The following is a 26,730-nucleotide window of genomic DNA, read 5'->3' as shown; positions in this document are numbered from 1 at the left end:
TTTCAGACCTTGAACACATATTATGTGATTTTTAGATAGCGTTAGTGTAATTGGAAATTATTAGATATTTTTAAGGATTAAAAGTAGGAACCTAGAGATTTCCTCTGTTTCCATGTAACCTTCCAAAAACTTTTCTGTTTCCTCTAGTCTGTTTTCCTATCTATCTTTCCCTGCCTTTTCTATTTTCTTCTAGAACTGCATTTCTTATATCTCTACTGAAATTGTCAAGGCTAGTTAGAGGAAGGAAATTGTGTGCCTGTCTCATGCAATTCCTGTGTTGCAAATATGGCTGAAGCTAATAAAAAGAGACCTCTATTATAATTACATAGCAGCAGAACAAGGTTGTTTTACAGCTTTGACAGTTATTCAAAAGGTGTCTGTTTCTGTGGGATGGGTGTTCTTAATTGGAAAAGATTCTGCTTTCCTGCTTTTAAGAAGAGTTGTTGGACAGAATAGTTAGGATACTGCTGGCACTGATGCAGTTGTTTAGCATATGCATTGGGAAACAGGCCTGTATGTATACATGCATCTAGAATTTCACAAAGAAAGCTCCAGTGTGAGTACCATATCTGGAACAGGGCCTGCTGCTGGAAGATAGAGGATAGAAAATGGCTATGATCTTTATTCTGCACACAGTACAAATATTGCTCTATACGTGCACAAAGCAATAAGGGAAGTTTGTTGTTAGGCAAACTCTGATGGACATGAATAATATAAATACTCCAAAGGTACTGTGGCTTTTGCTTGCTGTCAATGAGCATTCTATCAATACTAGAATATATAAAATGTTACAGAGTTATCAGTCCACTGTGGAAAAGCCTCCAACTGTTGTAATCTTCAGACTACTCACTACTGTTTTCAGGGTGTCTGATGCCAAGTAGATAATTTATTGTGGGGTGAAACAGAAAGCTCTTGACATAAATGAAGTATGATGTATGTATTTTAATACTAGGTCCTTAGAACACCATCATCATCCCAATGTGGTAATAGGAGATCTTCAGTCAGATGAAGAGGATATCATGAACAGTTCTGATGAAGATGATGATACAAATTCTGATTCCAGTAAAGGGGAGACTGATCCTCAAGAAGATAAACAGGTATCTTTTTTATCTTTATCTTCTGAAACTATTCCTCACTCTTGCAGTATTTCATTAGTTGTATTGTGTTGGGATATTTTCAAATGTAAACCAACTGTTGCCTGCTGAGATTGAGGTCTGACCTTCTGTTACCTTCTGTGAGTGCTAACTTGGAGTGATTTCCCTGATTTTAATTTTATTTCTTCTTCAAATGAGGAGCAGGAAGACAGTATTAACTACTCTGAATGAAATGAAGTTACGAGGGTCTTGTCCCTCCCTTTGGGGGTACCCAGTTCTTATTTCTCAGCCCTGGATGCCCTGAAACCAGCCTGTCCTGTAGACCAGTGCCTCTCCTCAGCACCAGTCCCAGCAGCTGTTTCCTTTGATAGTAGTTATATCTGCTTCCTTTCTTTAAAAATAATCAAAAAGCAAAACAAGAACAAAGTCCCAACAAGACAAACAGAAAACCCCAATGAAACTTTTTAGTGCTGGAAGAGAGGACTTGGCATGTCAGGCCTGAATGTTGTTAAACCAAATGAGAGGACTAAATTGGGAAAGAGTCAAGGGAAAGCTTGTTCCTGTGAAACTAAACAAGACTTTACCCGTACAAGCTAACTTACCTTGCGTGCCTCTACAAATGCCTTCAGCCTTTCCCAGCTGAGTTTTACAGGGAAATGTCCCCATTAGGAGGGTTCTCAGGCAGTTTTTATGGAGTAATTCAGTGCTGGCTGTGAGGCGTCTGCTGCCGCTTGCTTCAGCTGCCTGCGGCACGTGCGGCCAGCAGCTGGGAATTAACAACCAACTTCCTCACAGCCAGAGCAGCTGCAGAGGAGAATGAAGCAGTCTCTGCACTGGTCATCAGCTGGACTTGTTTTATTTTTCCTTACTGCAAGCATCTGGCTGTTTTGATGCTTTATCTCTGTTAGGGGACTTACAGGGCTTCTTTCCAGTGTTGTGCCAGAGAGCCTTATTTGTATTCCTTTGGTTCCCCCATTAGAGACTGTCAGAGCCAGAGTATCTTTGTCTGAGCAAATGCAAAGTGGCCCTTTCAGCACCAGCTGGTATGTGAAAAGTCTTTCAAATGGGGTTGAAAACAGACTGTGATATTTAATTTTGTAATTGTTTAGCGGTAGCATCTTGTTCTCAAAATACTAATTTCCATCTCATTTGCAACTGACACATCTACAGTGATGGCACATACCTTGCTTTGCATAATTGACTTGTGAATTCAGTCTTGAAGGGAGTGTGTCAGCTGTGCTTTCTAAATAGACACAGAGGCCTGAGAATAGGTGTTACAACCTCGCCTGAATGTGACTGACCCACACTGGACCCACACTCAGTGTTCTTGGGAAATAAGATAATTTCATATGTAAAATTCCAGATCTGTGTGCAGATGTCTATCTAGATAGTATATAAAATAAATAATGTATTTTGCACATATCTGGTGATATACAAAATTATTTAATTTAGAAATTAATTTTAATTCAGTAATCAAGTGTGATGTCATTTAAATTCCAGTGAAAAAAAAATTTAGATTTATTTTATATTTTGAATACAACAATATAATTAAAATCAACCTATGAGTACTATCTGTTCCATGGTTTATATTCTAGCACTTGAGACTAATTTATAGGTTTCAAGAAGAATTAAATCTTCAGGGAAATCTTGCAACATTAGTGCTTATGAACCAAAGTTTTGTGGATAAAATGCCACTGATACCTGATTTTCTAGATAAGCTGTTCAGTGCCCATATTATACTACCACACTCAATACAGCCTTCCCAGGATTTCCATCTCAACTTGAGTTGTATATCATGTGATGTTTTGGGGCTCCTCATCCTCTATTTCATTGCAGCCCATTAAAATGAAAGCCTGCATGTGCAATAGACATGCTGACAGCTGGCAGCAGAGAAGCATATGGCAAAGCATGAGAGCTGTTTTGGAGAAAGGTGTTCCATCTGAGGGAACTCATACATGGAAGTTAAACTGTGTAGCAAACACATTTGCATCCTGATGCCTGTCCCATTTGCTTTGTTATACCTATTACCTCTGTCTGGTGTTGGACAGTGCCATTGGTTTTTTGGAAACCAAATATGTGTTTGAAGCCCAGAATCATCTCCACAGTGTTTCATGAGGATGACAAGGCTCACATATCTGCATCTTTGGAATACAGTTGCTCTGTATTCCAGCAGTTCCATTAGTAGCTTGTCAGAAACTGTCTTTTCTCTTCAGTGTGATTTTTTTTTTCTTTTTTTTCCCGTCACCTTGTTTTTCACTAAAGAAAATGTGTATGTCTATTAAGATGTTCCTGAAAGACATTTGAGTTCACTGCAAATATTACTGTTGCTGTATTAATCAGAAAAAAAAAAAATCAAGTAAGATAGAAATACTACCTGTAGTTTATTACTTTTGCTAAACCAGTGATTGTTGTTTGCTAGAACTTCCATTCATTATGGGCTTCATTAAAAGAAAAGACTGACAGGCTGAAAGGCTGCTCCTAGCTAATATTGTTGTATCCAGACTACAAGCTAAATTGATCTTCTCACAGATCCTGGAAAACCAGAAGGTGTCAAAGCCAAGAGATTTCAAAGCAGTATGAAGTGTTTTTCTTAGAAGTAACTATCAAATAATTACATTGAATTTAAGGAACTAATAGCTGGAAATTATCTTCCTGACAGTTTTCGTAGATGCATAGTGTAATATGTAATTTTATTTGCAGGGTAAGGCAGCTGGAAAGAAAACAAAGGTTTACCACATTGCCAAGGAGATCATGAGCTCAGAGAAGGTGTAAGTGTCAATGCTATACTTATAAACAAGTCAATTTATTTTAATTGGGCAATTAAAATGTAACTGTTTGCTTTTTCTTGCTTTTCTGATAGGTTTGTGGATGTGCTAAAGCTCTTACACATTGTAAGTACTTAAAAAAAAACCCAGTTTCCTCTTCTCTTTGTTTAATTTACTAAAATTTTATGTTTAGGCTTTATGGTAGTGACAGTGCATTTTTTTCAGCTGCATCTACATATTCAAAATATAAAACCTAATTAAGCTGAACTTTAATATTTCATATTTTACATAGTGGATGAATATTTTGGTGGTTCCTTCTGGATGTCTTTAATAATTTATGAAGTTTCCAGTTGAGTGTGGGTATTGAATACTGAAAATTTAATATATATCAATTTATGTTAATCAGAATCATATTTATAAGCCAGCTTGTATGGCTTAGCAACAAAAATTAACTTTTTGGTTAGAATAACTCATTAAATGGTGGGGGGAGGCAGGAACAATTTATTTTTGAAATGGTACATTAAAATGCACATTCTTGAAGTAATGCAGCTAATAGCTATTAGCTGTAATGGTGCATCCATCACCATGGCAGTGGTGGCAGCAACGTTCTTGACAGACGTTTGCCTTCTGATAACACCCATGATTTTAGTACCTGCAGTGTGTTGTACACAGCCAGGGTTAGGTATTTCATCCATGTTTGTGCAGATCAGTCATCTGTAAAACATCCTGTGTTGAAGGTGATAATAGGAAATTAATACAAATTTTTCTTTATCTCTATTTTGTGTGTTTTCTGTCAAGTTTGAACTGATATGGGTTTTTACCATTTTGTCGCTCTATTAAGTGCAAACCTAGTGGGTTTTTTTCCTTGGGCAATAGAAGTGGTTATATTGCAAAACGGATGCATTGGTCTGTCTCAGTCCCTTGAGAAGCATGTTCTGTGAAACTGGGAACAAAGGCTCTTATAGATGGTTGTATACAGTCCTGTAATACAGGGATTTTTTTTCAGGGAACAAAAAGCTCACTACATCTTTTGCTGATTCCTCTTTTGCTTTCCTCCTAGTAACTGTTTTTCTGATTCTCTTCAATCTTGGTTTTTATGAGCTGGCTCAGTCAGTTGCAGCCAATATATAATTTATATTCAACATGGTTTCTAATACAGAACTCAATCTTAAAAACTGTTAAAAGAAAGAGAGTTGTCCTAGGCATGTTTTAAGCTATTTAATTTTAAATTATCATATTTTTCAGACATTTAACTTATTTGTTAAAGGTATCTTTGCTTTCCAGTGTACCAGATTTTTAGGTAATATGTGCAGTACTGGAAGAAGGGCTCTTGGTAAGGAGGATGCAGGCAAGCAGAACAATGTGAAAAAGGGAAAAGTAGAGAGCTTAGGAAGTTTCTGGGATAAGCTTAAAGCTGTTCCCACAGTGTAGATGTGCAGTGGTGTAGGATGTGTTTTGCTTTTCCTTTAATGGATAATTTGCAACTCTATTCATGACAGTCTGTTAGTTTCTAGCTGCCAGATAGAAACTACTGGAAATGTTTTTGTTGGCGAGCAATAACAATCAACACATATTCAGCCTGGTCTAACAGGGAGGATGCTAGGCTAGGAGTTTAGGAAATACTTTGTCCTTAGCTTGTCAGTTGGCCTGCAGTAGGAACCTTGGTAAGTGTCTTTGTCAGAGAGGGCACTGGTTTTGAGGCTCTGTGTAGGTGCATTGTTTATTAAATAAAAACTGCTGTAGCTGAGAAAGGTTGCAGACACACAGTTTTTTGTTTCCATAGAGTGGTATTCCTGAGGGTTTGTTTGTTTTTCACACACATGATTAAATCAGTTGATTTAATAATATATTTCTTATGGATAATATTGTAATGTTGATAAAATAATTCTTTTTATTTCATGCGCACTGACCACTTTGGCTTGCTAACTGCCAGTCAAGCAACCCCTGACAAATTTCTGAATTAGAACTTAAATTCTCCTCAACTGGGCTCTTTTACCCATAGTGAAGATTTGGTTTATTGAGGGATGCTGCATTGCACCTTCTGAGCCATCTATTAGTGGTTTTCCACTTGAAATTTAGTGACTAATTTCAGTGATCTGAAATGAATAATACTCTCTTCAGTATATTTTACCAATGTCAGCTAAATGCATCATATGGCGCCAAGGAAGAGGACTGTTGATGTAAGAAGAAACTTTTTAATTTGCTTCATCTTAGAGCCTTTGAAGTGGAATCTGAAGCAGTTGAGGAGGTAGGAATGTGACTGCAAACTAGTTACAAGCACCACTGAAATTTTTTAGCATTTTTTTCTTTTATGTTGACAAAGTCAAGTTAGGTGGAACAACTCTTCCAAGATACCAGAGTGCCAGCCTCTGCAGACCCTGTGGCACACTACAAGTACATCTGACTGCTTCTATTGAAGACACACTGCAAAATTATAAACACTTGGTGATACTTCTGTAAATACTAAACAAGCTGATCATAACAGAGATAAGGGACTCACCTGGCTTTGCACACAGCACACAGTCTCAAACAGACTCAGCAAATAGGTTTGCTTGAGGATGTAATCAAAGATTAGATGTAATCTTGAATTCTCTGTATTTCTGTTACTGTGTTAGTGCTCTTTTAGGGTGAGATTCCAGTAAAATGCTTTTAGAAACTCCTGGAAACAAAGGAGCTTAAATCAAACTAGCTCTTCAGTATGCATGTTTATGAGATGGTTCATGCATTGCCTGCTGAGAGTGAGCCAGGGTTGAGAATATGGGAGAAATACTATTTTTTCTAAGGGCACTTGCAGAAAAAAGAAACTGTTAGCTGGGTGTAAAACACAAATGACATAAGAGAAACAAGCTTATCACTTCTGAGTTGCCCTGTATCTAAAAAACACCCAGTGTTCCTGGAAAAAGGAGTAAGGCAGGATTGGTGCACTTTGCACTTCTTTGCTGTGGGATTCTTTGGATATGGTTTGCTTTGGATGAGTGAGAGGACCTCCTCAGCAGTGTTCTGGCACTGTGAGGGTAAGCTGTCTGGCTTATTTATTGTCATTTTTTTGGTACGTTTTTGTTCTGAATTTTGTTCTTTTGCCAAAACCCTCCACTCTTTTGTTTTTCCACTCTTTTTGATTCTGCTTCCTCCCTGCTGCTGTGATATATGCAGCAAGGCTTCTAGTCCAGCAGAGGAACTTGGTTTTGTGAGATTGCTCCTTCCACCGCAAGGCTTAGTGTTTAACTTTTGTTGTGTGAAAAGAAAAGCTTAGGCCTGTGGGCTTTTGCTTGAGTCTTTAAATCTGTGCTTTTGATTTAGACCCCTGTTCTGTCCATATTTGGACTCTGAGATGGAGTAAGTAGGAGCTTCTCAGCAGGCACCTCTTAGCATTTCTGCAGCCACAAGATCAACCTCTTACTGCAGAAGGCAGATAAGAGGTCAAGCATAATTTTCTATTGTGTGTCCTTCCAGAGACACAAGAGTGAAAAATTCTGGTTTAATGTTATCATTTTTCAGAAGAAAATGGCAAAATACTGTATATAAAAACTATATATAGTTTTATATATCTATATAGATAGATATAAACTGATATCTATTGTAGGCAAGCATTATGAAAAGTAATTCATAGTAGATTTGAAAAAAGAATGTAATGAAAAATAAAATAGCTATGGCCTTTGGAGCAAAGTTCAGACCTCTGGTCCTGGCTTACAATTGACATACTGTTTGACTGTGAAAAATTCTCTCAACATCCAACTCCTTTTCCTCCATCTGCAAAATTTCAATATTTGACCAGTCTGACATGAAAATGTTGATAAGTTTTTGGTCTCGGAAGTACTGTAGAAATGCTAAGACATTTGATAATGAGTTGGAACTGTAGTCCTCTTACTAAGAAGACTAATAAAATAGTTTTAGTTTAGAAGGAAGTATTATTCTACTACCCAGCCTATTGCCTGAAATAACATTCTGGGAATATGCCACAGTCAAATAATTGATTATTGTAAAAAAGTCAAATAGATTATTTCATTAAAGGCTTATAAATTATTTTATTACTTGAGACAAAAGATGTGGAATTGCTTGGCAGCTTTCCAAAAGTAATGGCATATGTTTGAAAAATATGATTCACACTGAGTCATAGTCTTGATTAACTATAGTTGCTGTAGTTTAACTTAGCAGTTTATGGCAAATTGTCTGACTCTAGCTAGGAGTGCCTATTTATATTTTAAATAATCTATTTGTGAAATGTTCTGTAGCTGTATTGCTAAGCAGTCATGTTTACAGTTTGTCACATCTAGAAGCCTGGTTGTTGTGAAACTTCCTCCTCTTCCCTCCTCCTTTGCTATAGGATGTCTGTATGAGTGTATTCCTTGAAAAGCACCCAAGTGCAAACATGCTTTTTTTCCTTAAATTAAACTGATATTTGAGCTATTTGCAGGTGTATTTAGCTAAGGGTGTTGTTCTTTTGTTCTTCAGTGTTTTTGGTTTTTTTGGTTTTTTGCTGGTGGTGTGTTCTGGGAGAACATATCTAAAATGAATATTGGTTGAAGCTTTAGGAATAGAATACGTGACTATGTTTAGATTATGTAGTACTTTCTCTTCCTGTTAAATTGGCAAGAAGTTTTAATTTCACCCATTTGAAATTATCTTCATTCAACTCTTAGGTACCTGAAGGTGCGCTTGACCCAGTCAGCAGCTGAGCAAGGTTTTAGTCTGCTCAGTACCTCTTTTGGTTTACAACTAAAACTCGTTTGCTCCTTAGACTGACACAGGCAGATCACTGAGGGCTGGGAATCCTCAGGGGAAGAACTGAGGGATCCTGAGTCAGGCCCTTTGCAGAGGGGAAGTGCCTGGGCTGATTGCAGGTGATTCAGAATTATCAGCTATCACAGCTTTTTGCTTGTTTAAGGAAGTTGCATTGAAGGAGTGGTGTGACGAAACAAAAGCAGTGATGATGGTAACCTCAAATATTGTTTTAAAACTCCACAGCTATAAGGGGAGTGTATACTAACAGGATAAATAGAATTTCCTACACATTATTCAAGTTGAAAGTGTTTTATCAGATGACAATTCAGCAGCAGTATGTGATCAGAAACCTTTAATATGCCTAGACTAGATTTTCATGTGGACAAGTACCCAGTGGGAGGCTGTCTTAGCCTAGCATAGACTAAAACTGTTTCTGGTTTGGAAAAAAAGTTCTTTCCAAGGATGGCAATGTGTGCTGTCCTCTTAAAGTAGCTTGTGAAAACAATTACCTTTACCTAATCAGTAAAAAGTGATATCAGAAGATTATTATTGGACCAGAATATAATGTAAAACTAGAAACTGTAAACAAGCATTTCAAAAAATGTACAATATCCCTCCCTGTTCTGAAAGGAAAAAAAATCTGGTAAGAGGCCGGGATGATTCATTATAACTAGCATAATATTTTGGGTTTTGTCATGCAGCATATGAACCATGTCTAGAGTTGCAAATATTTTGCATTGAAATAAGCACGTTAATTCCAAAGTATGTGGCAAGTTGGTTTTTAGATTTGTGTTTTTCTTTTTTCGGTTTTTTTTTTTTTTTTTTTAACGAGTAAGATTTCAGTATTTGAAAGACCCCATTTTTAATTAGAAAATCTGTCTTTAAAATTCACTTGTAATGGATTGCTCATTGCTTCAAACAGAATAATTTCTAGGACAACCTAGGTGATTGCCTTTGAACAGGCTGATGAAAGCAGTGCTCTTCAGCAGTTTTATATAGGACAACATGCTAAATAGGTTTGTAATATAAATCACGTCATGCGGGCATGTACAGATATCAGAGCAATGTATATATTATTTGCAAGAGCAATTCTGCTTTTATTTAGCACTGAACTGATTTAGATTTAGAAGGAGCTAAGTACTGGTACTTTAAAATATTTTTACTGCAGTTTCTAATTTCTAAGTCACTCACCTGCTTGCACTAAAAGTTGTCATCTGAATGCTTTCCACCCCTTGGGGTGAAATTTCAGGGTTTAGTTTGTAAACTAGCATATTTTATATCTGGTAATTAAAATAGACCTGATCTATGTTTTATCCTTTTGGATATGAAATTGCTTTCTCGGAAGGCCAGTACTTTCAAGTGTAAACACTGGTAATTCCAACCTTGTTACATTTGTTTTTCTTTTCCCACCCCCGATCCCCAGGCATGTGTTCTCTGTGTTCAGCTCTTGAGTTTATCTCAAGATGAACTTGGCATGACAGTCACTTCACACCCACTGCCAGGTTAAAAATAAATCTTAATATGATTACAGTGACAAATGCATAGTCAGTAATGAAGATAATTTAAAAAAAAAAATTAAAAGAGCATTGAAATTTATCTCTTGTTGTTTCGCAGGCTTTTAAAATTTAAAAGGTTCACTTTATATTTTTTCTCTGTATTTCCTCTTTTACTCAGTGTGGAAGGGGACATAGAGGGTGATGAAGTAAAGTTTTGGTTGACTGTTTCAATGATAGAGCCTTTCATGACATAATCTATAAACCATAATGATGCTGATGGACTTTGGCCAAGCTAGTTGAAAAACCAAATCTGTATTTAGAAAATGCCCTGCAGACCCTTTGCATGATGTATCTGGAAGTTAAATAAATGCCCTTAACTACAGCAACATGCCTGTGTTATCTACTGGTGCCTAAACCTGGCTCCCTGCTCTCCTTTTGTTGTTTGGTCAGGGGAAAGCCTGGGTTGTTGATTACGGTACAGAAAAAACTGCTTTGCTTTTCATCGTGCAAGTCGCCTTATGACATTCAAACAAAATTCTTGTCCTATGGCAAAATACATACACTACATTGTGTGTGCATACAACTGGGGGCAGGGGAAGAATATTATCATAATATGATGATGCATTTTGCATGAAGCTCTCCAGAATGCCTCATTTGAGCTTTTGCCATTGTAATTCCATGTATCATTTCAGTGTTAAGCAATGCCCCAGGGTCAGAAAAACCTATAAGATGCAGCTGGTAGTTAACCTATGTGTCACTAGTCTACACAGAGGATGTAGACCAGAACATTTCCATATGAATAACACCATCTGTTTTTTAACTCCCTTGCATTTAGTTCTCAGCCTTCCTCAGTTACAGCCAGTGCCCTGTATCTCTTTTCAGTTTCTTGTCAGAACTGCCCAGTCACAGCCTTTGTGACCCATAGGGTCAAAAAGCAAGAAAGAGTGTCTGGAGCTCATGTTGCCAGAGATGACGTAATGAAGAGGGGAGAGAGGGGAAAGTTGAGGCTTCAGTTTGAGAGACCCTAAATAGTGCCAGATGCTGGACTGATGGGATAGCTAATAAGAGCTGTAGTAGTAGACCTGGGGAGGGGTAAAAGGGGGGATAATTTTTTTTTCTTCAAGCTGAGGTCCCTACAGGTTTCCAAAGACAGGCATGGACACTATGAACATTTAAAATATAACTTATTACTGTGCTTAGAACATTTTGTTGGTTACTTTTTTCAAGATACCTGCAGATCATGCATGTGGTATTAGGTTTCATTAACCACAAACTCCAGAAGAGCTGGTTTGGATTAATTCTCTTTTTGCTCAAATCTAAGTGAGACACAGTAATATGTAACACTACGTAATTTATATGTTCTTCTTTGTCAGTGTTAAGACAGTGTTGTTTTTCAAGTAAAATACTAGAGTGCTGAACTTTTTGAAAGATTTGTTTGCTTGTGAATAGGGAAAATACCTTGAATAACGGATACTGAGTTTCAATCTTGGCAATGCTGATTTGAGTGGAATCAAGATTTTAATTTTGAATACTTTAATGAGGACCAATGAGCCTCAGCTCTGTCCTGTTGGGAGCTGGTTATAGCATAAAAATGTGATAAGATCGTTCAAGATTAAGTAGGGTGCTCCTCCTCCCTTGTAAATGTTTCAAAGGTACCAGGCAGTGCTGGCTTTGATCATTGCCAACATTTGAAATCTTGTGATTCCCATGTTGCTACGGTATCTTTTAGTTAGATGTTAATTTTTCTGTATACAGAAGAGCTACTACATACATTAACTTCTTTTACCCTAGTTTTTACCCTCCAGAATGGCATTTCTAGATGAGTTATGAACACTAGTATGGTTTTTAAGTAAGGTACTATGACTGTATTAGCTGATATAAAAGTTCTATTTTTTGACTTACATGTTTGCAAGAAGACACTCTAGGCTGACAATAACCTTGCAGATACAAGCCTTGTTTAGCCCTCCTTAGTGTCCTCATAAGTAATTCTAACACATTTCTTAAGGGCTTGTTGTAAAAATAATGAGCAACTTCTATATTATGCATACAGGACCAAGAAGGTAAAGTTCCAGTGTCAAACCAAAAGATTAAGGCAGTCCCAGGGGAGTAAATGGAAGCTGCAGAAAAACATAACCCAGATGGTACCTGCCTTGCCTTTGGTAATAGGGAGCAGTGCCTGGAATGTCTGTGATGAGAACTCGGTTGCACACTCTGTGTTGGTGCTTTGAAGGCTGTTCACTCATGGCAAGGGGGGTTTCTGTCCTCTTTGTACTCTGGCAGGATTTCCGGGATGCTGTGGCACATGCCTCTAGGCAACTTGGAAAGCCAGTGATTGAGGACAGAATCCTGAATCAGATCCTCTACTACCTACCTCAGCTCTACGAACTCAATCGGGACCTCCTGAGGGAACTGGAAGAGCGATTATCTCACTGGTGACTATCAGTAAAGGGATTCCACTCCTTTGATGTTGAAATTTATCTGGGGGGCCTACGTGACTTCATGGGATCATGGCTTGACTCTTGTTTGTGTTTCATGTACCTTCCTAAATGTCAGAGTGTACTTTGAAAGTATAGGAGATTATTTTTCATTTAGATGTGCTTTTGTGCCATTTAGGTGCATCCAAAAGGTCCAGAAGGCATGCCAATACGTTTTTCTAGCAGTCATGGATTTTATTTGAAATTTTATTTTTAATTGAAAGTTCTGGTCCCTGCATAAACATGATAAGTGCACTGATTTCATTAGGGAAAAAACAGTCTGTTCTGAAGATTGGTTTGCATTTTAGAGGTAGTTTAGATCTACTGATCAGGCACAGCGCTGATTGACAGCCACAATCCCTTGAAGACCATTCTCAGTTACCACTGGTGGGTGGAGCCACTGACAAACAGTTCAAGACCATTTTTAAAAGACTGCATATTAAGTGGTTGTCATCAACACTAGTGTGTTGACGTGTGCCTAATATGGTTTTTCAGAATAGCAAATGAGATGGGTACCTATCTTCTATAAGCTTTTTGTTCAGAACATAAAGTAGCACATCTTACTCTGAAAAAGAGAGATGTTTTGCTGTAGGGTTAAGATGTATGCTATTTTTAACTCTAATTGCATCTTTTTTGTTGTTTCTAGGCTTGAGCATCAAAGAATTGCTGATATATTTGTTAAAAAGGGTCCCTACCTAAAGATGTATTCAACTTACATCAAAGAATTTGATAAAAATGTTGCATTATTAGATGAACAGTGTAAGAAGAATGCAGGATTTGCATCAGTAGTCAAAGACTTTGAGGTATTGTATTCTTTTTTAAGGTATATCCTGTTTTGTGACTTTTTAGCAGTTGTGATTCTTCACTGGGCTTTAGAATCTGTCCTTAATTTGTTTGTGTTTTGGTGATGGAGTTTTTTTCTGCAGTCTTGGCTTAAGACAGGAAGAAGACAAGAGGCCTTTTGAACTACTCAGTGTTTCAGATTCAGAATATTTTGAATGCAAACTTAAGATAATTAGCATTTTTGAAGCATGGATCTTTTAATTCTATGTTGTCTTTAGAGGTGTGGATTAATTAAAACTTCTGCAGTAAGCACTCCTGTCTTCTCTGCCTTTTTGCCTAATGAACACTGACAGCAATCACAAAGGAGCATGTTGCCCTTGCTATCCTGTTTCCTTTATTTATTGGAAGCTTTACCTCTTCCTCCTAGGTCAAAGCACTTGTTTTGAATCTACAGAATATGAGTGCTTACTAGTGTCTTTCTGGCATGGGCAATTTTGCATGCAGTCTTCCACATGGAAATGCTTGCTCTGTAGTGTGGTGCTTAACACTGTGGCAGTATCACTTTTCAAAGATAAAAAGCTTATCCAGTATAATCAGTAGTTGTTTGCAGGCATGTTTTCTTTTGCTGGAACCTTTGACTGCTGTGGAATTGTTATTTATTTTGGGTGTTTCTTTCAGATGAGCCCCCGCTGTGCTAGTCTGGCCCTCAAGCACTATCTGCTCAAGCCAGTTCAGAGAATTCCCCAATACAGGCTTCTGTTGACAGGTACAGTCAAGCTTTTTGCGGGCTTCAGAAGCCAGTCTTCACGTGCCCCAGGACACCTTTTTTCAGACAGTTGTATCCATCTCTAAAGTGTGTTTATCTTACTTCAGATATGTGATGTTTTTTTTAAAACAGTCACAATATGTGAATCTCTTTTTAAAACAAGGCAGAGGTTTAGAGGCTTTTCTTGCTAATACTGATTGTGGTAAGATAGATACACAAGCAAGGTCCTAATGTTTCCAATACTGTGGTGTATTCTGATGGTAGATTTAGCAGTACTTAGAAAACATGAAACCTGTAATGGTTTTTGCTTGAATCTGTGATAATAGAAGCCTGTGATTTTTTCAAAGGGTTGAAATGCTCCCGTTCTGCTTTGGGTTTTGCTTTTTTGTTTTTTTTGGGGTGATGGAAGTTTAACAAATCAAAAAGGCTGTATGGAAAATTGGAGCAAGGAGAAGAAAGATATCTATGCAACTGTGAACTTTTGTAAGCAACTTCTCCATTTCTTCCCCACCCAGGTGTTTTGTCTGTAAAATCCATTCTCTTTTAAAGGCAAAACACATGTTTTTTGTGCACACCAGTAAGGGCTTAAGACTTCCTACCAGAGCCAGCTGAGGAGCTGATTTGTAGCTAGGAAATCTGGGCTCTGTACCCTGCTCTGGCACTGGTGTGTTTGGGTGGCCTTGAGCTAGTAATCTCCATGATGCAGTGGGGTATTTTGTCTGTAAAGGGAGGGCAGTGACAGAGGCCTCCTTTGTGAAGTGTTTTGGGATGTGTTTGTTGTAAGTGGGGGATGGCTCCTGTAAGGGTTTGGAAATACTTAAGGCATTGTTTTTGAGAGCCATTGCTTCTTGATGAGCAATTTAAAAATAACCTCTGTTTATGTAGGAACTGCAAAATAAAATGCTCCGTGACCTTTTTTTTTTTGGCTCTGTAGCAGCTCATTGGCATTTCCCCAGCATGTACTTTGACTAGTGATGCTGTGGCAGATTCAGACTTAAGTGTTATAGAGCAGTTTCCAAATTACTAACATCGACTTTTTCATTTTAATCATCTTGTTAAACTCAAGGTGTTGAAAAAAGGGAGAGAGCTCTTATTAAATGAAATACTCAATAGGGAAAAATCTTAATGATACTTAATTGATGAAATCAACCCATAAAATGACATTTGGGGATTTGCTTTATTTTAAAAGGATACTCACTTAGGGCGTTTGCTATACACTTCAAAATCAGTGGAGCCTTGGGTAAGTTGAAAGGTTTTAATTGCAACGGAGTTTAGTTGAATCGAGGATCAGGATGGAGCAAATGCCATTGTCAGTATCACAGCAGAGTGAGAGATGTCAGGGATGGATGGCACTGAAACAAAACTTAGATGTTGAAGGGGAATTCCTCATGATGATGAGCTGTCATTGTGGCTGGGACAGAATGTTTTAGACCTGAAAAATGCCTCATCCTGTGCTGATGGGGGTTATTGTGGGGGTCCCCAGTCTGCAGACCTTACTGTGGCTGCTAGGCTTTAAATACACCTGCAAATGCTGCTGAAAGGAATGGGATTGCCATGCTGGTGGCAAATTTAGAAACATAATTTTCTCGTGTTCTGTGTGAACAATAAAAGAGATCAAGCCAAGAATTTAATTATGTTGGAGCTAGAGAGTGATGTTTTGGATCTGTTTCATTTTCAGCCTGTTCAGTCTTTCATGCATGTATGTGGCCCTTGAGTTCTGACTCTTCCATGTCTCCATGGAAGACCCATCTGCTTAGTTACCTTCCAACAGCTCTGTGTAATATTGAGCAATGCCTCTACAAACTTGTGCTATATGAACATCTGGAGGACATGCAAAACATTTGTGGCTTTTGTTGCAGTGGGTGAGATGTAGCGATGGAGCAGCTGCCTAGGCTGGAGGTGAGGGGGATCTGTGGGGAGGAGGGCGAGTGCAGCAGAATGAAAATAATCCAGGAAATGAAGCTGTCAGGCCTGAGTCAGCAGGGATTTCTTCCTATTTAGATGTTCTGTGTCAGTGGGACAGCTTTGTACTGGTAACCTGCTGCTTCTCGGTCGCATCACAAGATTGTTGCAGTGCTTTGAAGTGGAGTTAACTTTTGTGCTAACAAAAGCAGGAGCAGGTGGACTCATAAATCAGCCAAGGACACAAAGAGTTCAGCATTGTTTCTGTTTAATTATACAGCTTCTTCAGTCCAGTAAGTGCATTTCCACTTCTTCACATACTGGCCCTGAGCACTCTACAGTAAATATTAGATAGATTATGGGGGAAGTTAATCAGAGGCCTCTGAATTCTAAGAGAAATGAAGGATGTGATTCTGTTCTCCTGAAAACCTCTAATTTGAGAAGATGACTTGAGACTGTGCAATATGAACAGGCTCTTGATTGTCATAGGATAAGCCTCTCTCCTGTTTTTCACAGCATAAGGTTGACAGAGAGTGTCTTTTATTATCCTTGACTGGGTTATAGTGAGGGGAGGCTGAGTGGGATGAAAAATTAGCCTTTTTGCACTCTGCGGCTTTGCAGGTTAGAAATAGAGTTGTCAGACTCAAGGCCAATTACATGTTGTGGAACAATTGCTTTGAGTTTAAATTAATTATATGAGACAAACCAAGGCAAAAAGTAGTTAATGACGCAGAAGATAATTTTAAGCAGCAGAAGTGATAGCCACTTCCCCCAGCAAGTGGGAAGAGAGAACTGAGGGCTGCTGTTAGGTAGAAGTAGGCATACAGAAATTTCATCACAAAAACAGTACTAGTGTGTTTTATGTTTATTTTTGCTGTGCTTTGGGGTATCCAGCAGAATTAAGAGTTTCTGAAGGTATCATTAAAGTCTTTCTAGTCTGAACAACGAAAGCTCATTTCAGAGGGGATTTTTTTTTTTTTTTGCAAAGACATTAGACGCCATTTCATCTTAATATCTGACTTCTGTATTAATTTAATCTAGGAATACTTTTTTAAAAATTTTACTGCAACTTTTTTCATGTCTGTGAAATCAGCTTGTCTGTATAGTTTACCTCAGTACCTTCAGAAGGCTGTTGTAGGCACAAAATTTCCAGTGTGTGTTTACAGAAGAGACTAAAAATGTCTGTTCTGAGCTTCTCTGAAGCTATGAACTGAGGTCCACTTTCCAGATAAAGAGAATACTAAGATGAAAATTACCTATTTATCATTTTCAGGATTTTACAGTTGTTTTATTGGCTGCTGCAGTTTTGTAAGACAAAGGCTGCTTTCTGTTTTAAATACATAATTTTAAATGAATGCAGTTACTTTAAAATCTAGATTTTACCTCTTCTATTCACTGGTTATATAATTTTAAATGCTAGAAAATACTTATCCAAAAATCAGTTTGAATGGTGGTGTTTGGAGAAACATGTTATAAAGCATGAATATACCAAGAAATAATTAGTTTCCATCTTGGGTCTCTGGTTTTATGTTTCCACTGCAATTACTTCGGACGTTAAATAGGATGTCTTCATGTATCAGGGACAGTTTCTTTAGAGTGCCAGCTGCACATTTGCAGATGAGGAAGTTATACCCACCTTACCTCTTGTTCCCAGCCTGTAGAGGTGAGTGTGTGGTTTGGGAGCCTTCCTTCTGTATGAGCTGTAAGGATTTATTTTTTATACTGGGAGATTCCCGTTGGAGTATTTTGTGCTGGCTCCAATGAAGATCAAGTTGCAATTGTAAAGCTTTAATTTGTTGGCTAAATGGTGGAGTCCAAAGAGTGCTCTGCCTCAGCAACATGGCACAGCTCCAGCTTGAGAGACCACCCATCTTACAGGCAGGGCAGGATAGGACAACTGGGGTTGTATATGGGACAGGTTCCTCCAGGTTTAACGAAATTAAACCTGATGTGAACTCTTCCCAGTTCCTTTCAAAATGCCTCCTGTTATTTTTTTCCCCCCTCATACGAGCCTCTTACGAGAACAACCCAAGGTGAAGCAAGATTAACTTTTTTTTAAGTTGAATACTTGACTACCTAAATACTACATTGGAATGGCTGGTAGCTACTACAGCACAAGATTTTGAGGGACATGAAGGATGCAATATTGATGAAGTACAGCAGATGAAGTTTTGGTCCAGGTCAGACTTGTCTTAAAAGATCACATGTTAACCCAAAGTCTGCTAATGATCAAGCAGAACTCTGAGGAGAGTAGAAAGCTCTCAGTGTTCCCATGGCCCAGTCAATCGTGCTTCCCAGAGCTCCCTCCCTGCCTCCCAGCCAGTTCCTCTTCCTGCACCCCAACCTGCTCTTCATGCTTCTCCCGTGGATCCTCCCTTAAGTCTCTGCCAAACAATAAAATATCAGTGCCAAATGTTTCTCTTCCTGTAGTTCTGTTTTTCTCAAAGCTTTCATTAACTGTGACAAGTTCTCTCACTTTTCGTAGCAATTCTACTGCAGAAACATATTTCATAATTCCCTTTTAATTTTGTGCATAAGGAAAAGATTACAATATACTGAATGGTCTCTGAGGGGCATGCATGAAGCAAGACATCTTATGAAGGCAGGAACAATTGGCTCCTGATCCTTTGTGAATGAAAGAATGAATCTGGGTAGGGCAAGCATATGGGAGTTGAATTATTTCACTCCTACAGGAAGCTTGTACAACTGAGAAGCTAAAATTGAATGCTTTCTACATTACATGCAACTAGTTTTCATTAGATCTGCCCAGAGTATTAATACTTAATTTAAAAAGTAATTATAAATCAGTATTTGTTGCTTTTATCAATCTAATATATATCTCTTGGAATGTTTCTGTTTTGGTTTCTTTTCATTTTAAGAAGTTCAAAGCTTATAGAGAGTACACAATTCACATTTTTCTGAGGATATGTATTAATCTTTGACAGAGTATTGCACTTTTTGATGAACTAGACATTCAGCCAGGGAATGGAAACTCAAGGGCGATGCTTTCATGTATAGTCATACATTTGGAGTTAATTTTAGCTAAGTAAAATAGATTTTAAAACTAACAAGACTTTAATGGATCGAGGGTGCCATCTCGTGGTTGAAGTACATGTGTCATTGAAAACTGAAAATGCCTATTTGAGCATTGAGGGAAGTATATTGTTTTTATTACCAAAAAATATTAATCATAATCAGATCTTCTGTAGTGCACTATTTTTTTATTAGCTCCTATAGACTAGTCCAGATGTTCAGACAAATATCTGTAATCTTTAAAATTTTGCATCAGTTTAAATGATTGCAAGTATGTACTAATTTTTCACTTGCTTGTTTTTTTTCTGGAGTAATATACAATATATCACTTTTCACTGGAGAAGACCACTGTTTCAGTAACCTATCTCTTTGCTGATATACTTTCATTATGGAAGTGCTAGTTTTTCACTTTGTTATTACCTTGACAGATTTAAAAGATAGTAGTAGATCTTAAAAGATCTACTTAAGATCTTAAAAGTAGATCTTTAAAAGTAGTAGATCTTTGTCAATTAGGTAGTAGATCTGAACAGCAGATTTCCAGGAAAAATATGGGGTTTACTACTTTCCGATGTCATTTATTTATTTAACAAAACTATCTCTGTATTATTTTTTTTCTTTATACAGATTATTTAAAGAATCTTTTAGAAGAATCAGCCGACTATAGGGATACTCAAGGTAAATGTCTTTTTAAAGAAATAATAGCATATGTACCAATGCTTCAAGATTTTAAATGCAAAATGCTATGTCAGTAATATAAATGTTTTCTATTTAGTTCTAAGTTTCTCAGCAGAGATATTAAAAGATTGCAAGCTTGTGTTTCAGAAAAGTTTGGAGCTGGCAGTCATATCAGCTCACGCTTGAATTGAAACCAAGAGATAAGAGTGAAGTTCCACAGGCAGTTTAAACAGATATTTTAGGCACTGCCACTGAAAGAGGCAGTCCCTTGCATCTGTAGACCTTTAATAGGCAGCATGCACTCTCCAGCTATGAGCCTTTCTGGCCTGCTCCTCTCTCTTTGTGCCAGGAAAAACATCCATGTGGCAGAAATGAGCAAGATCAAGGAGCTGCCATGGGTAATTTTACCTGAGGAGTTCTGCAGTTTGAGTTGTCAGAAGCTGCACAAACACATGTTACTTACACAGGTTTTTGCCTGCATGTGAGAAGAAAGGAGATCAGAGGAAATGAGAAAGTAGTTGGTGATGAAGGGGACAGGACCACACATTTCACAGTAGTGCAGGATTAAGGTGGTTTAACTCAAGCATTTAAATGCAATACATATTCAGGTTGTTTCCTTCTTCAGAGTGTGCCTCAGCAGTACAAAAGACGCCCCCAGTCAATGTTTCCATTTCATTTGCATGAGATCCTGTCACATTTGTGCAAGTCCATTACCTTTAGAAGAGTTGTGCAGATGTAGTTGATTGAACTGCAATTAAATTAACACCTTCAATGCACTGAGCCAAGTTTACTTTGCTGCTACAATACTGTGAAATATATGAGTAAATATATTTCTTAGGACATTTAGACATATTTGAGTACGTTGAAGATACAAGCCAAAAATATTTTAACTTATGACTCTTCAAGAGATAGAAAAGTTCATCTTGTACTTCTCATGGCTGTGAACAAAATAATACTTGCACTGCATATTAAACAGCTGACCACTTGAAAAGAGAAGAATCTAAATATATAGTTCACTTTTTTGTGGTTTCTTGAGCTTCTCTGGTTCTTGTAGTTACATCTTTCACTGTATTTTTCTCTCCCTTCTTATATCAAAGATAGAAGCTGAAGCTAAGTTACAGCAGTGAATAAGTGTTAATTTGACATTTGACATATTTAGTAGTTCATCTTAGAATCTGGGTAAGAAAAGAAAATCTAATCTTTAGTCACCAAGGTATTTCTTGTAATAATAAAGTTTATCTTACTTCCAACATTGTTTAGTTGTTTAATTCCACTGCAGAGCCTGGGAGTGAAGGGTAGGAGTTGAGAGGGAGACTAGGTTTGGTTGTGATTAGTACTCTTGAAAAAAACCTAAATAGCACAATTCTTCTTGCTGACCTTCATTTCAATACATTACTTCAGCTAAGTGGTATAAGTGGAATGCTCTTCCCTGCCAAAAAGCACTTTGTTTATGGACTTTGACCCTATAGATTATGTTGTTGTTTAGATTAATTTAGTCTTGGCTGTATAAATACTCCTGAGATCCTGGAACTTTCCTTTCACTAGCCAGCAAATTTTATAATTCTTTCTAAAATTCTTCAATCTTTCTTGAGGTTAATAAACAAAATTTCAATGTTCTAATATATATATAGTAACTGAGAGATGAAGGAAAGTATAACAGAGGGAATCAGGTGCTCATTCCTGTCTTTGTGAATTTCCCTTCATCTTCTTTCATGTGGATGGGAGCTGGGGAGGGTTTTGCCTGAAGCAGCTCCAGCATTACCTAGAAAGAGACCACCAGCTAAATTTCCGCAGGCTTGCTTGGTTCCAGGACATCTATATCTCAACTTAAATTTTGATCAAATGCTTGATATGTGCTGTGTATCTTAGCTGTTTGACTCTGCTTGCATCTGCTTGGTTCATGACAATCTTTTACAAAAATTCTCCTTCTATTTGCTTAGGAGGAGCTTTTTATTCATGTCTGTTTAGTTTATGGCTTCATGAGTTTCTGAACCTTTCAGTTCAGAAACCTCTGTGTTTTAGTATACTTCCTTTCCAAACATGAATCAACAATAAGGGAGGTATATGCATTCTACAGTACTAATATGCTAATGATTATCTAGGAAAAAACCACAAGGCCTTGGTTTTACCTGGTTTGGTAGTTTTCTCAGTGAACTTTTAACCAAATTTATTCCTTTCTTTGAACTGCTTGACTGTAATTCAGTTGCTCAGAAGGTGCTAAATGCTTTAGAGACTACATTTCATCACAATAGTGTTCCAGCTTTCTGTTGTCATTTTTCTAACTTAAGTAAATTGTAGGTTTTTAGATAAGATCCTTGTATGGGATGGATCCTTGGATTTGGACTGAACACTTACTGTGTTCACATAATCATTTTATATAACTGCTTTTTGCACTTACACCTTAGGATATTTTACAGTTGAGTTGCTGGTTATTAAATATCAGTACTTAGTACAATTGCTCATTTTTTTTTTTCAGATATTTCTTTTGGTATTACAAGTTCAAAATTTAAAAATTCAAACTTTACAGTTATTTTGAGGGGCAGCAAAACTAAAGGCAGAAGACAGAAATAACAAAGATTTATATAATTTTTCTAGGTAGTCTTCCATGAATGGCAGTGATGGCATTTGGGTAAAATGGCAAAAACTTAGTCCCTACAGAGTCTCTGTTAAAATGTTGTTAACTTTTCTGCTGTAAGTAATTTGTTGTGTGAGAAACTGTAATTTAGCTTTGCCTATGAACTGTTTTGAGTAGCTGTAATAAATATTTGACACTGTTGGATGAAAGCAATGACTTGCTAGGGCATATTTATGAAACCATGATCCAAAGACTCTGGGATCTTTGGGAAGTGTTCCTGAATGCAGTGTCTGTACAGTAAGATCCGTCAATCTTGGAATGATGGGGAAATGCAGTATGGTATCTATTATACCAATGCTAACTGGTCTGTATAACCAAAACATCATCCCTTCATCTTTCAGATGCTTTAGCAGTTGTCATAGAAGTTGCAAACCATGCCAATGACATTATGAAGCAGGGAGTAAGTATTTTGCCTTATGAAACCGGTTGATTAATGCTTTCTCTCTCTATCTCTTTCTCTCTTTTTTTTTTTGTTCCTTAAAAAAAATCATGAATGCAAGGGCAAGTACTTACCTTCTCCTTTTTTCCCCTCATAGGATAACTTTCAGAAACTCATGCAGATCCAATACAGTTTAAATGGGCACCATGAGATTGTACAGCCAGGAAGGGTAAGTGCCCCACATGGCATTCAGCAGATTGCAGTGAAAGTGAAGATGATATTCAAGCAAGGACTGATGCTGGAATATACAAAGAAGAAAATTGGTCCATTGGTTCATTATTAGGTTCTAGCAGTCAAATGAATATTGGCACTCCATATGTGGGGGGTTTTTTTAGATGTTTATCTGACAGAAACGTAGAATTTTTAGAATATGACTACTTGCCAGATCTTGCAGGCAAGATTTTGTCCTCAAGCTTAACCCTCTATTTCTCATGGTTTCACATGCAGCATGGAAAACTAATGCAGTCGTCCACACTCACTTTTAGAGAAACAGCTAAAGATAAACAGCTTTTCTTAGAAAGGGAGCCCTGAATTCCAAAACTCGTGCAGCACTTCTAGTGTAATAATGATAATAATCATCATCGTAATAGTTATAAAAAAGTCAACGCATTTGCATGGCTTGTGCCCTAAAAAGCTAGGTTTTGCATTTCTTGTTTTAATTTACTAGGTCTTTTTGAAAGAGGGAACACTGATGAAGCTATCACGGAAAGTCATGCAGCCAAGAATGTTTTTTCTGGTAAGATGCTATGTATGTTACTATGTGCCTTATCCTAGTGTAGTTTTTAGTGGTTAAAACATTACACTGCAAACACTAATAACTGCCTATTCAGTCAGTTCTAAGGTAGAGATATTATCTGTGGCATATATTCTAATTTTAATGGAAAATAATTTCTCACTAAAGTGTACTATTTTGAACAATGCTTATTTAAAATCTGAGAGCTTTCAGAAGACATTATCTGTGGTACTGCAGAAGGTAGCACAGTTACTCCATCCCTCTTAGCTGTACCAGAGCTTAAAACCTACAACTCTTGTCACTGCTACTGCACCCTTCCCTCCCTCCTTTCCTTCCTCCCGTCTCCCTCCTCCTCTCTCCTTCCCCTTCCAGGAGCCCACGTGCATCCTGAGCAGAGCACGGGGTGGAAGTTAAGTACTGGGTTATTTTCCTGTCTCTGCTACTGCTTTGTTTTGAAACTTCTGTGCATCTCTGAAGTTTCTGTTTCCACTTGAACCTTTTGTTTATCTCTTCTATTTAGACAGCAAAGAGCTGTTATCCTGTAATTTATGGCATTATTGCTCCCCAGTCCTGGCTGAATCCTGTCTTGTAGTTACCGTAATATGAAGAAATACTTCCCTAGGCAGTCCTGCAGAGTGTATTATACCAATTATAGAAATACTCTCAAAAATGTGGTGCTATCTCAAGCTTCACAAACCAGATATTGCTAATTTCAGTGTCTCTATCTTGGATTTTCTCTGTTTTGTTTTATGGGGCAAGGGGTTTGTTTGGTTTGGGGTTTTTCATAGATTTAAATGGTACAGGCTAGCATTCATACCATTAGACCAGTGATTTTTCCATTTATCATTTTGTAAAGGTTTAGTAATAATTTGAAACATTTGGTTGTTTTGAAAAGAATCACATAGCAAAAACTTAAGAGATACTTCAGGTTTTGGTATTTGTTTATGTGTAGTAAATGAAGCTTGGATCCATGTCTTGAACAACACAGAAAATAAAAAAATCTTAGTTACTGTTCAGTAAATGCATTGAAAAAATCCAAGTCTGGAAGAACAAGAAATAAACAGTAGGTGCACTTTAAACTGGTAAAATTCACAAGGTACGGTTAAGTTTGTCCTTACAAATAATCCATTCCGCTGTCTCCTAGTTTCTGGATTGCTTTGATTTGTTTGAATTTGTTTGAATTTTAAAGTAGCTTGCTATATTTTATACCTGTGTACACACGGAACATTTTTGTCCCTTTTGACAGCTTGTTTTTTGACATCTGTGCACTGTTTACTCATTTGCCAAATGTATATTTACACAAGGAGGGTATAAATAGATACCTATTGTTATCTAAATTCATACATGAAAATGTTTCTTGGTTTCTAAGTGGAATAATAGGAAGTAGAGGATACACTTCTGGACAGTTATCTCAGTACTGTAGGAGTTCTGTATTTCCAGTAAAATCCATCTGAAATTATATGTCTTTTAACAAACTTTAGTAATTAAAAAGCATTCTGTGTTACAGTTCAATGATGCCCTGTTGTATACTACTCCAGTTCAGTCAGGGATGTATAAACTCAACAACATGCTGTCGTTGGCTGGAATGAAGGTGAGTCACTTGTTAAAGTGAGCCTTTTTCCAAATCTACCTAAACTCAAGCCTTCAAATTTTAAAAAGCAACTGTGTTTACTGTTGGCAGGAGATATTAAATATGCTTATATTGTTCCAGAACAATCCTACAGCTTAATGTTTTTTGCATAATGTGGCCTGTGCGATTGCTCTCTGGGTTTCCCTAAGTATTCTGTTGCCACAGGATTATCTTGGCTGCATTTCACCCTGTGTTGTCCTACTCTGCAATAGTCTGCCTACTAATTTTTTGTATTGTATTTTGTTTAGACTGCCTCACTTTTGCCTTTTAACTGCTTTTTATTGCTGACACCCAGAGATTAGGCATCTTTGCCTGATAAGATCCTGGTGGATCAGTTGTCTCTGGTTTATAGATTTGCTAACTGTGAGGAAAGATAAGGCTTTTCTTCCTGAGCCCTTGTGAAAAGCATCTAAGTTAAGCCTTGAGCCCCTCTGGGTAAGGATGAGGGACATGCAGGCCATATAATGACTCAGTCGCTGACATGACAGTTAATGGGAACAACAAATCGTTGCCTTGGGAATCATTGTCTCCAGTCCTGTCAGAAAAAATCACCAAATCAAGTTGCAGTGCAGCTCTGGCACTCAGGTCCAAAGTTTTGTAAGCAGAGCTACAAAATCTCTTTTGCCAGCAGATGTCTTGCAGTGGCTCACACTTAGTCTTGATTTTTAATCCCCCTTAAGTTGGAAATTTAGTAGCTCAGAAGGATGACCAGGGTAGTGTGCAGCCCTTGCCCACTCTGGGGTACACCAGTGGGCTACATCTCATCCTGCAGCAGCAGTAGTGTCTTTTTTTGTCCAGTTGCAGGAGGTGCTCGAGGCAACATGACTGGGCCTGTGTGGAAGGTGTCTGACAGCTCATGAGCTTTATTCCCCTGTACATCTCAGTGTTTGTATGAGGGCCAGTGAAATGAAAGGATGGGCTGCATGTAATCTTAGTGTAGCTGGGCCCTCTGGACTGGTATATGATTTCCTGTTTCTGAGTATTTTCTCTTCAGTGTTCCCTTTCTGCAATAAAAATGTAAGAGATTTTACAGGAATTAAAATTAAAGCAACGACAAATGTAACATTTCAGTTTGAATGTGAAGTTTTCTCTCTCGGCTGAAGGTTAAGAAGCCAACCCAGGAAGCATATCAGAATGAACTGAACATTGAAAGCGTAGAGAGATCCTTCATTCTTTCAGCAAGGTAAATCTTTGAAATAAACAGTGATTTTAAAACTGTATTTTCAAACAGGCTACACAAGCTTTTTAGAGCTTCTTTTGCACTTAATGTGATGAAAAGTTACAGAATAGAGGAAATCAGTAAATCAGAGTGAATAAAACCATTGTTTGGTTCCTCTTTTTCACCTTAGCTACACCTTCTGAAATTTCCAACTAAATCGAAATACTACTCTTGCACTGCCTTTTCTTGAGAGGGTTTCAATTTACTTAATTTTAGGCTTTGTTTTTCAGTATTTTTTGCTCTTCTAAAATTACTGATAGGCTCTGTGTTACCAAGTTATCTAAGTAACGGCAAAAGGTTATGTGGTCACTAAGCCAGCTCTGGTCACCTTCACTGAGATGCCTTTAGCAAAGGCCTGTTTTTG

General features: G+C 37.6%; 1 protein-coding gene across 1 annotated transcript in view; it reads left to right on the top strand.

Moving 5' to 3' along the window:
- The window catches only part of FGD6 (FYVE, RhoGEF and PH domain containing 6), a 70,965-nt gene that overhangs the window by 26,769 nt on the left and 17,466 nt on the right, over nucleotides 1–26,730 (top strand). The window contains exons 3-14 of the mRNA XM_021527974.3: nucleotides 953–1,097; nucleotides 3,795–3,862; nucleotides 3,955–3,985; nucleotides 12,358–12,509; nucleotides 13,198–13,354; nucleotides 14,013–14,100; nucleotides 19,660–19,710; nucleotides 22,687–22,745; nucleotides 22,882–22,953; nucleotides 23,452–23,520; nucleotides 25,025–25,108; nucleotides 26,251–26,330. Coding sequence (XP_021383649.2) covers nucleotides 953–1,097; nucleotides 3,795–3,862; nucleotides 3,955–3,985; nucleotides 12,358–12,509; nucleotides 13,198–13,354; nucleotides 14,013–14,100; nucleotides 19,660–19,710; nucleotides 22,687–22,745; nucleotides 22,882–22,953; nucleotides 23,452–23,520; nucleotides 25,025–25,108; nucleotides 26,251–26,330 — 1,056 coding nt within the window. The remainder of the gene's footprint in view (nucleotides 1–952; nucleotides 1,098–3,794; nucleotides 3,863–3,954; nucleotides 3,986–12,357; nucleotides 12,510–13,197; nucleotides 13,355–14,012; nucleotides 14,101–19,659; nucleotides 19,711–22,686; nucleotides 22,746–22,881; nucleotides 22,954–23,451; nucleotides 23,521–25,024; nucleotides 25,109–26,250; nucleotides 26,331–26,730) is intronic.

The sequence above is a fragment of the Lonchura striata genome, chromosome 5 (assembly GCF_046129695.1).
Source record: "Lonchura striata isolate bLonStr1 chromosome 5, bLonStr1.mat, whole genome shotgun sequence".
NCBI lineage: Eukaryota > Metazoa > Chordata > Aves > Passeriformes > Estrildidae > Lonchura > Lonchura striata.
This window is presented reverse-complemented; position numbering and strand designations above follow the sequence as displayed.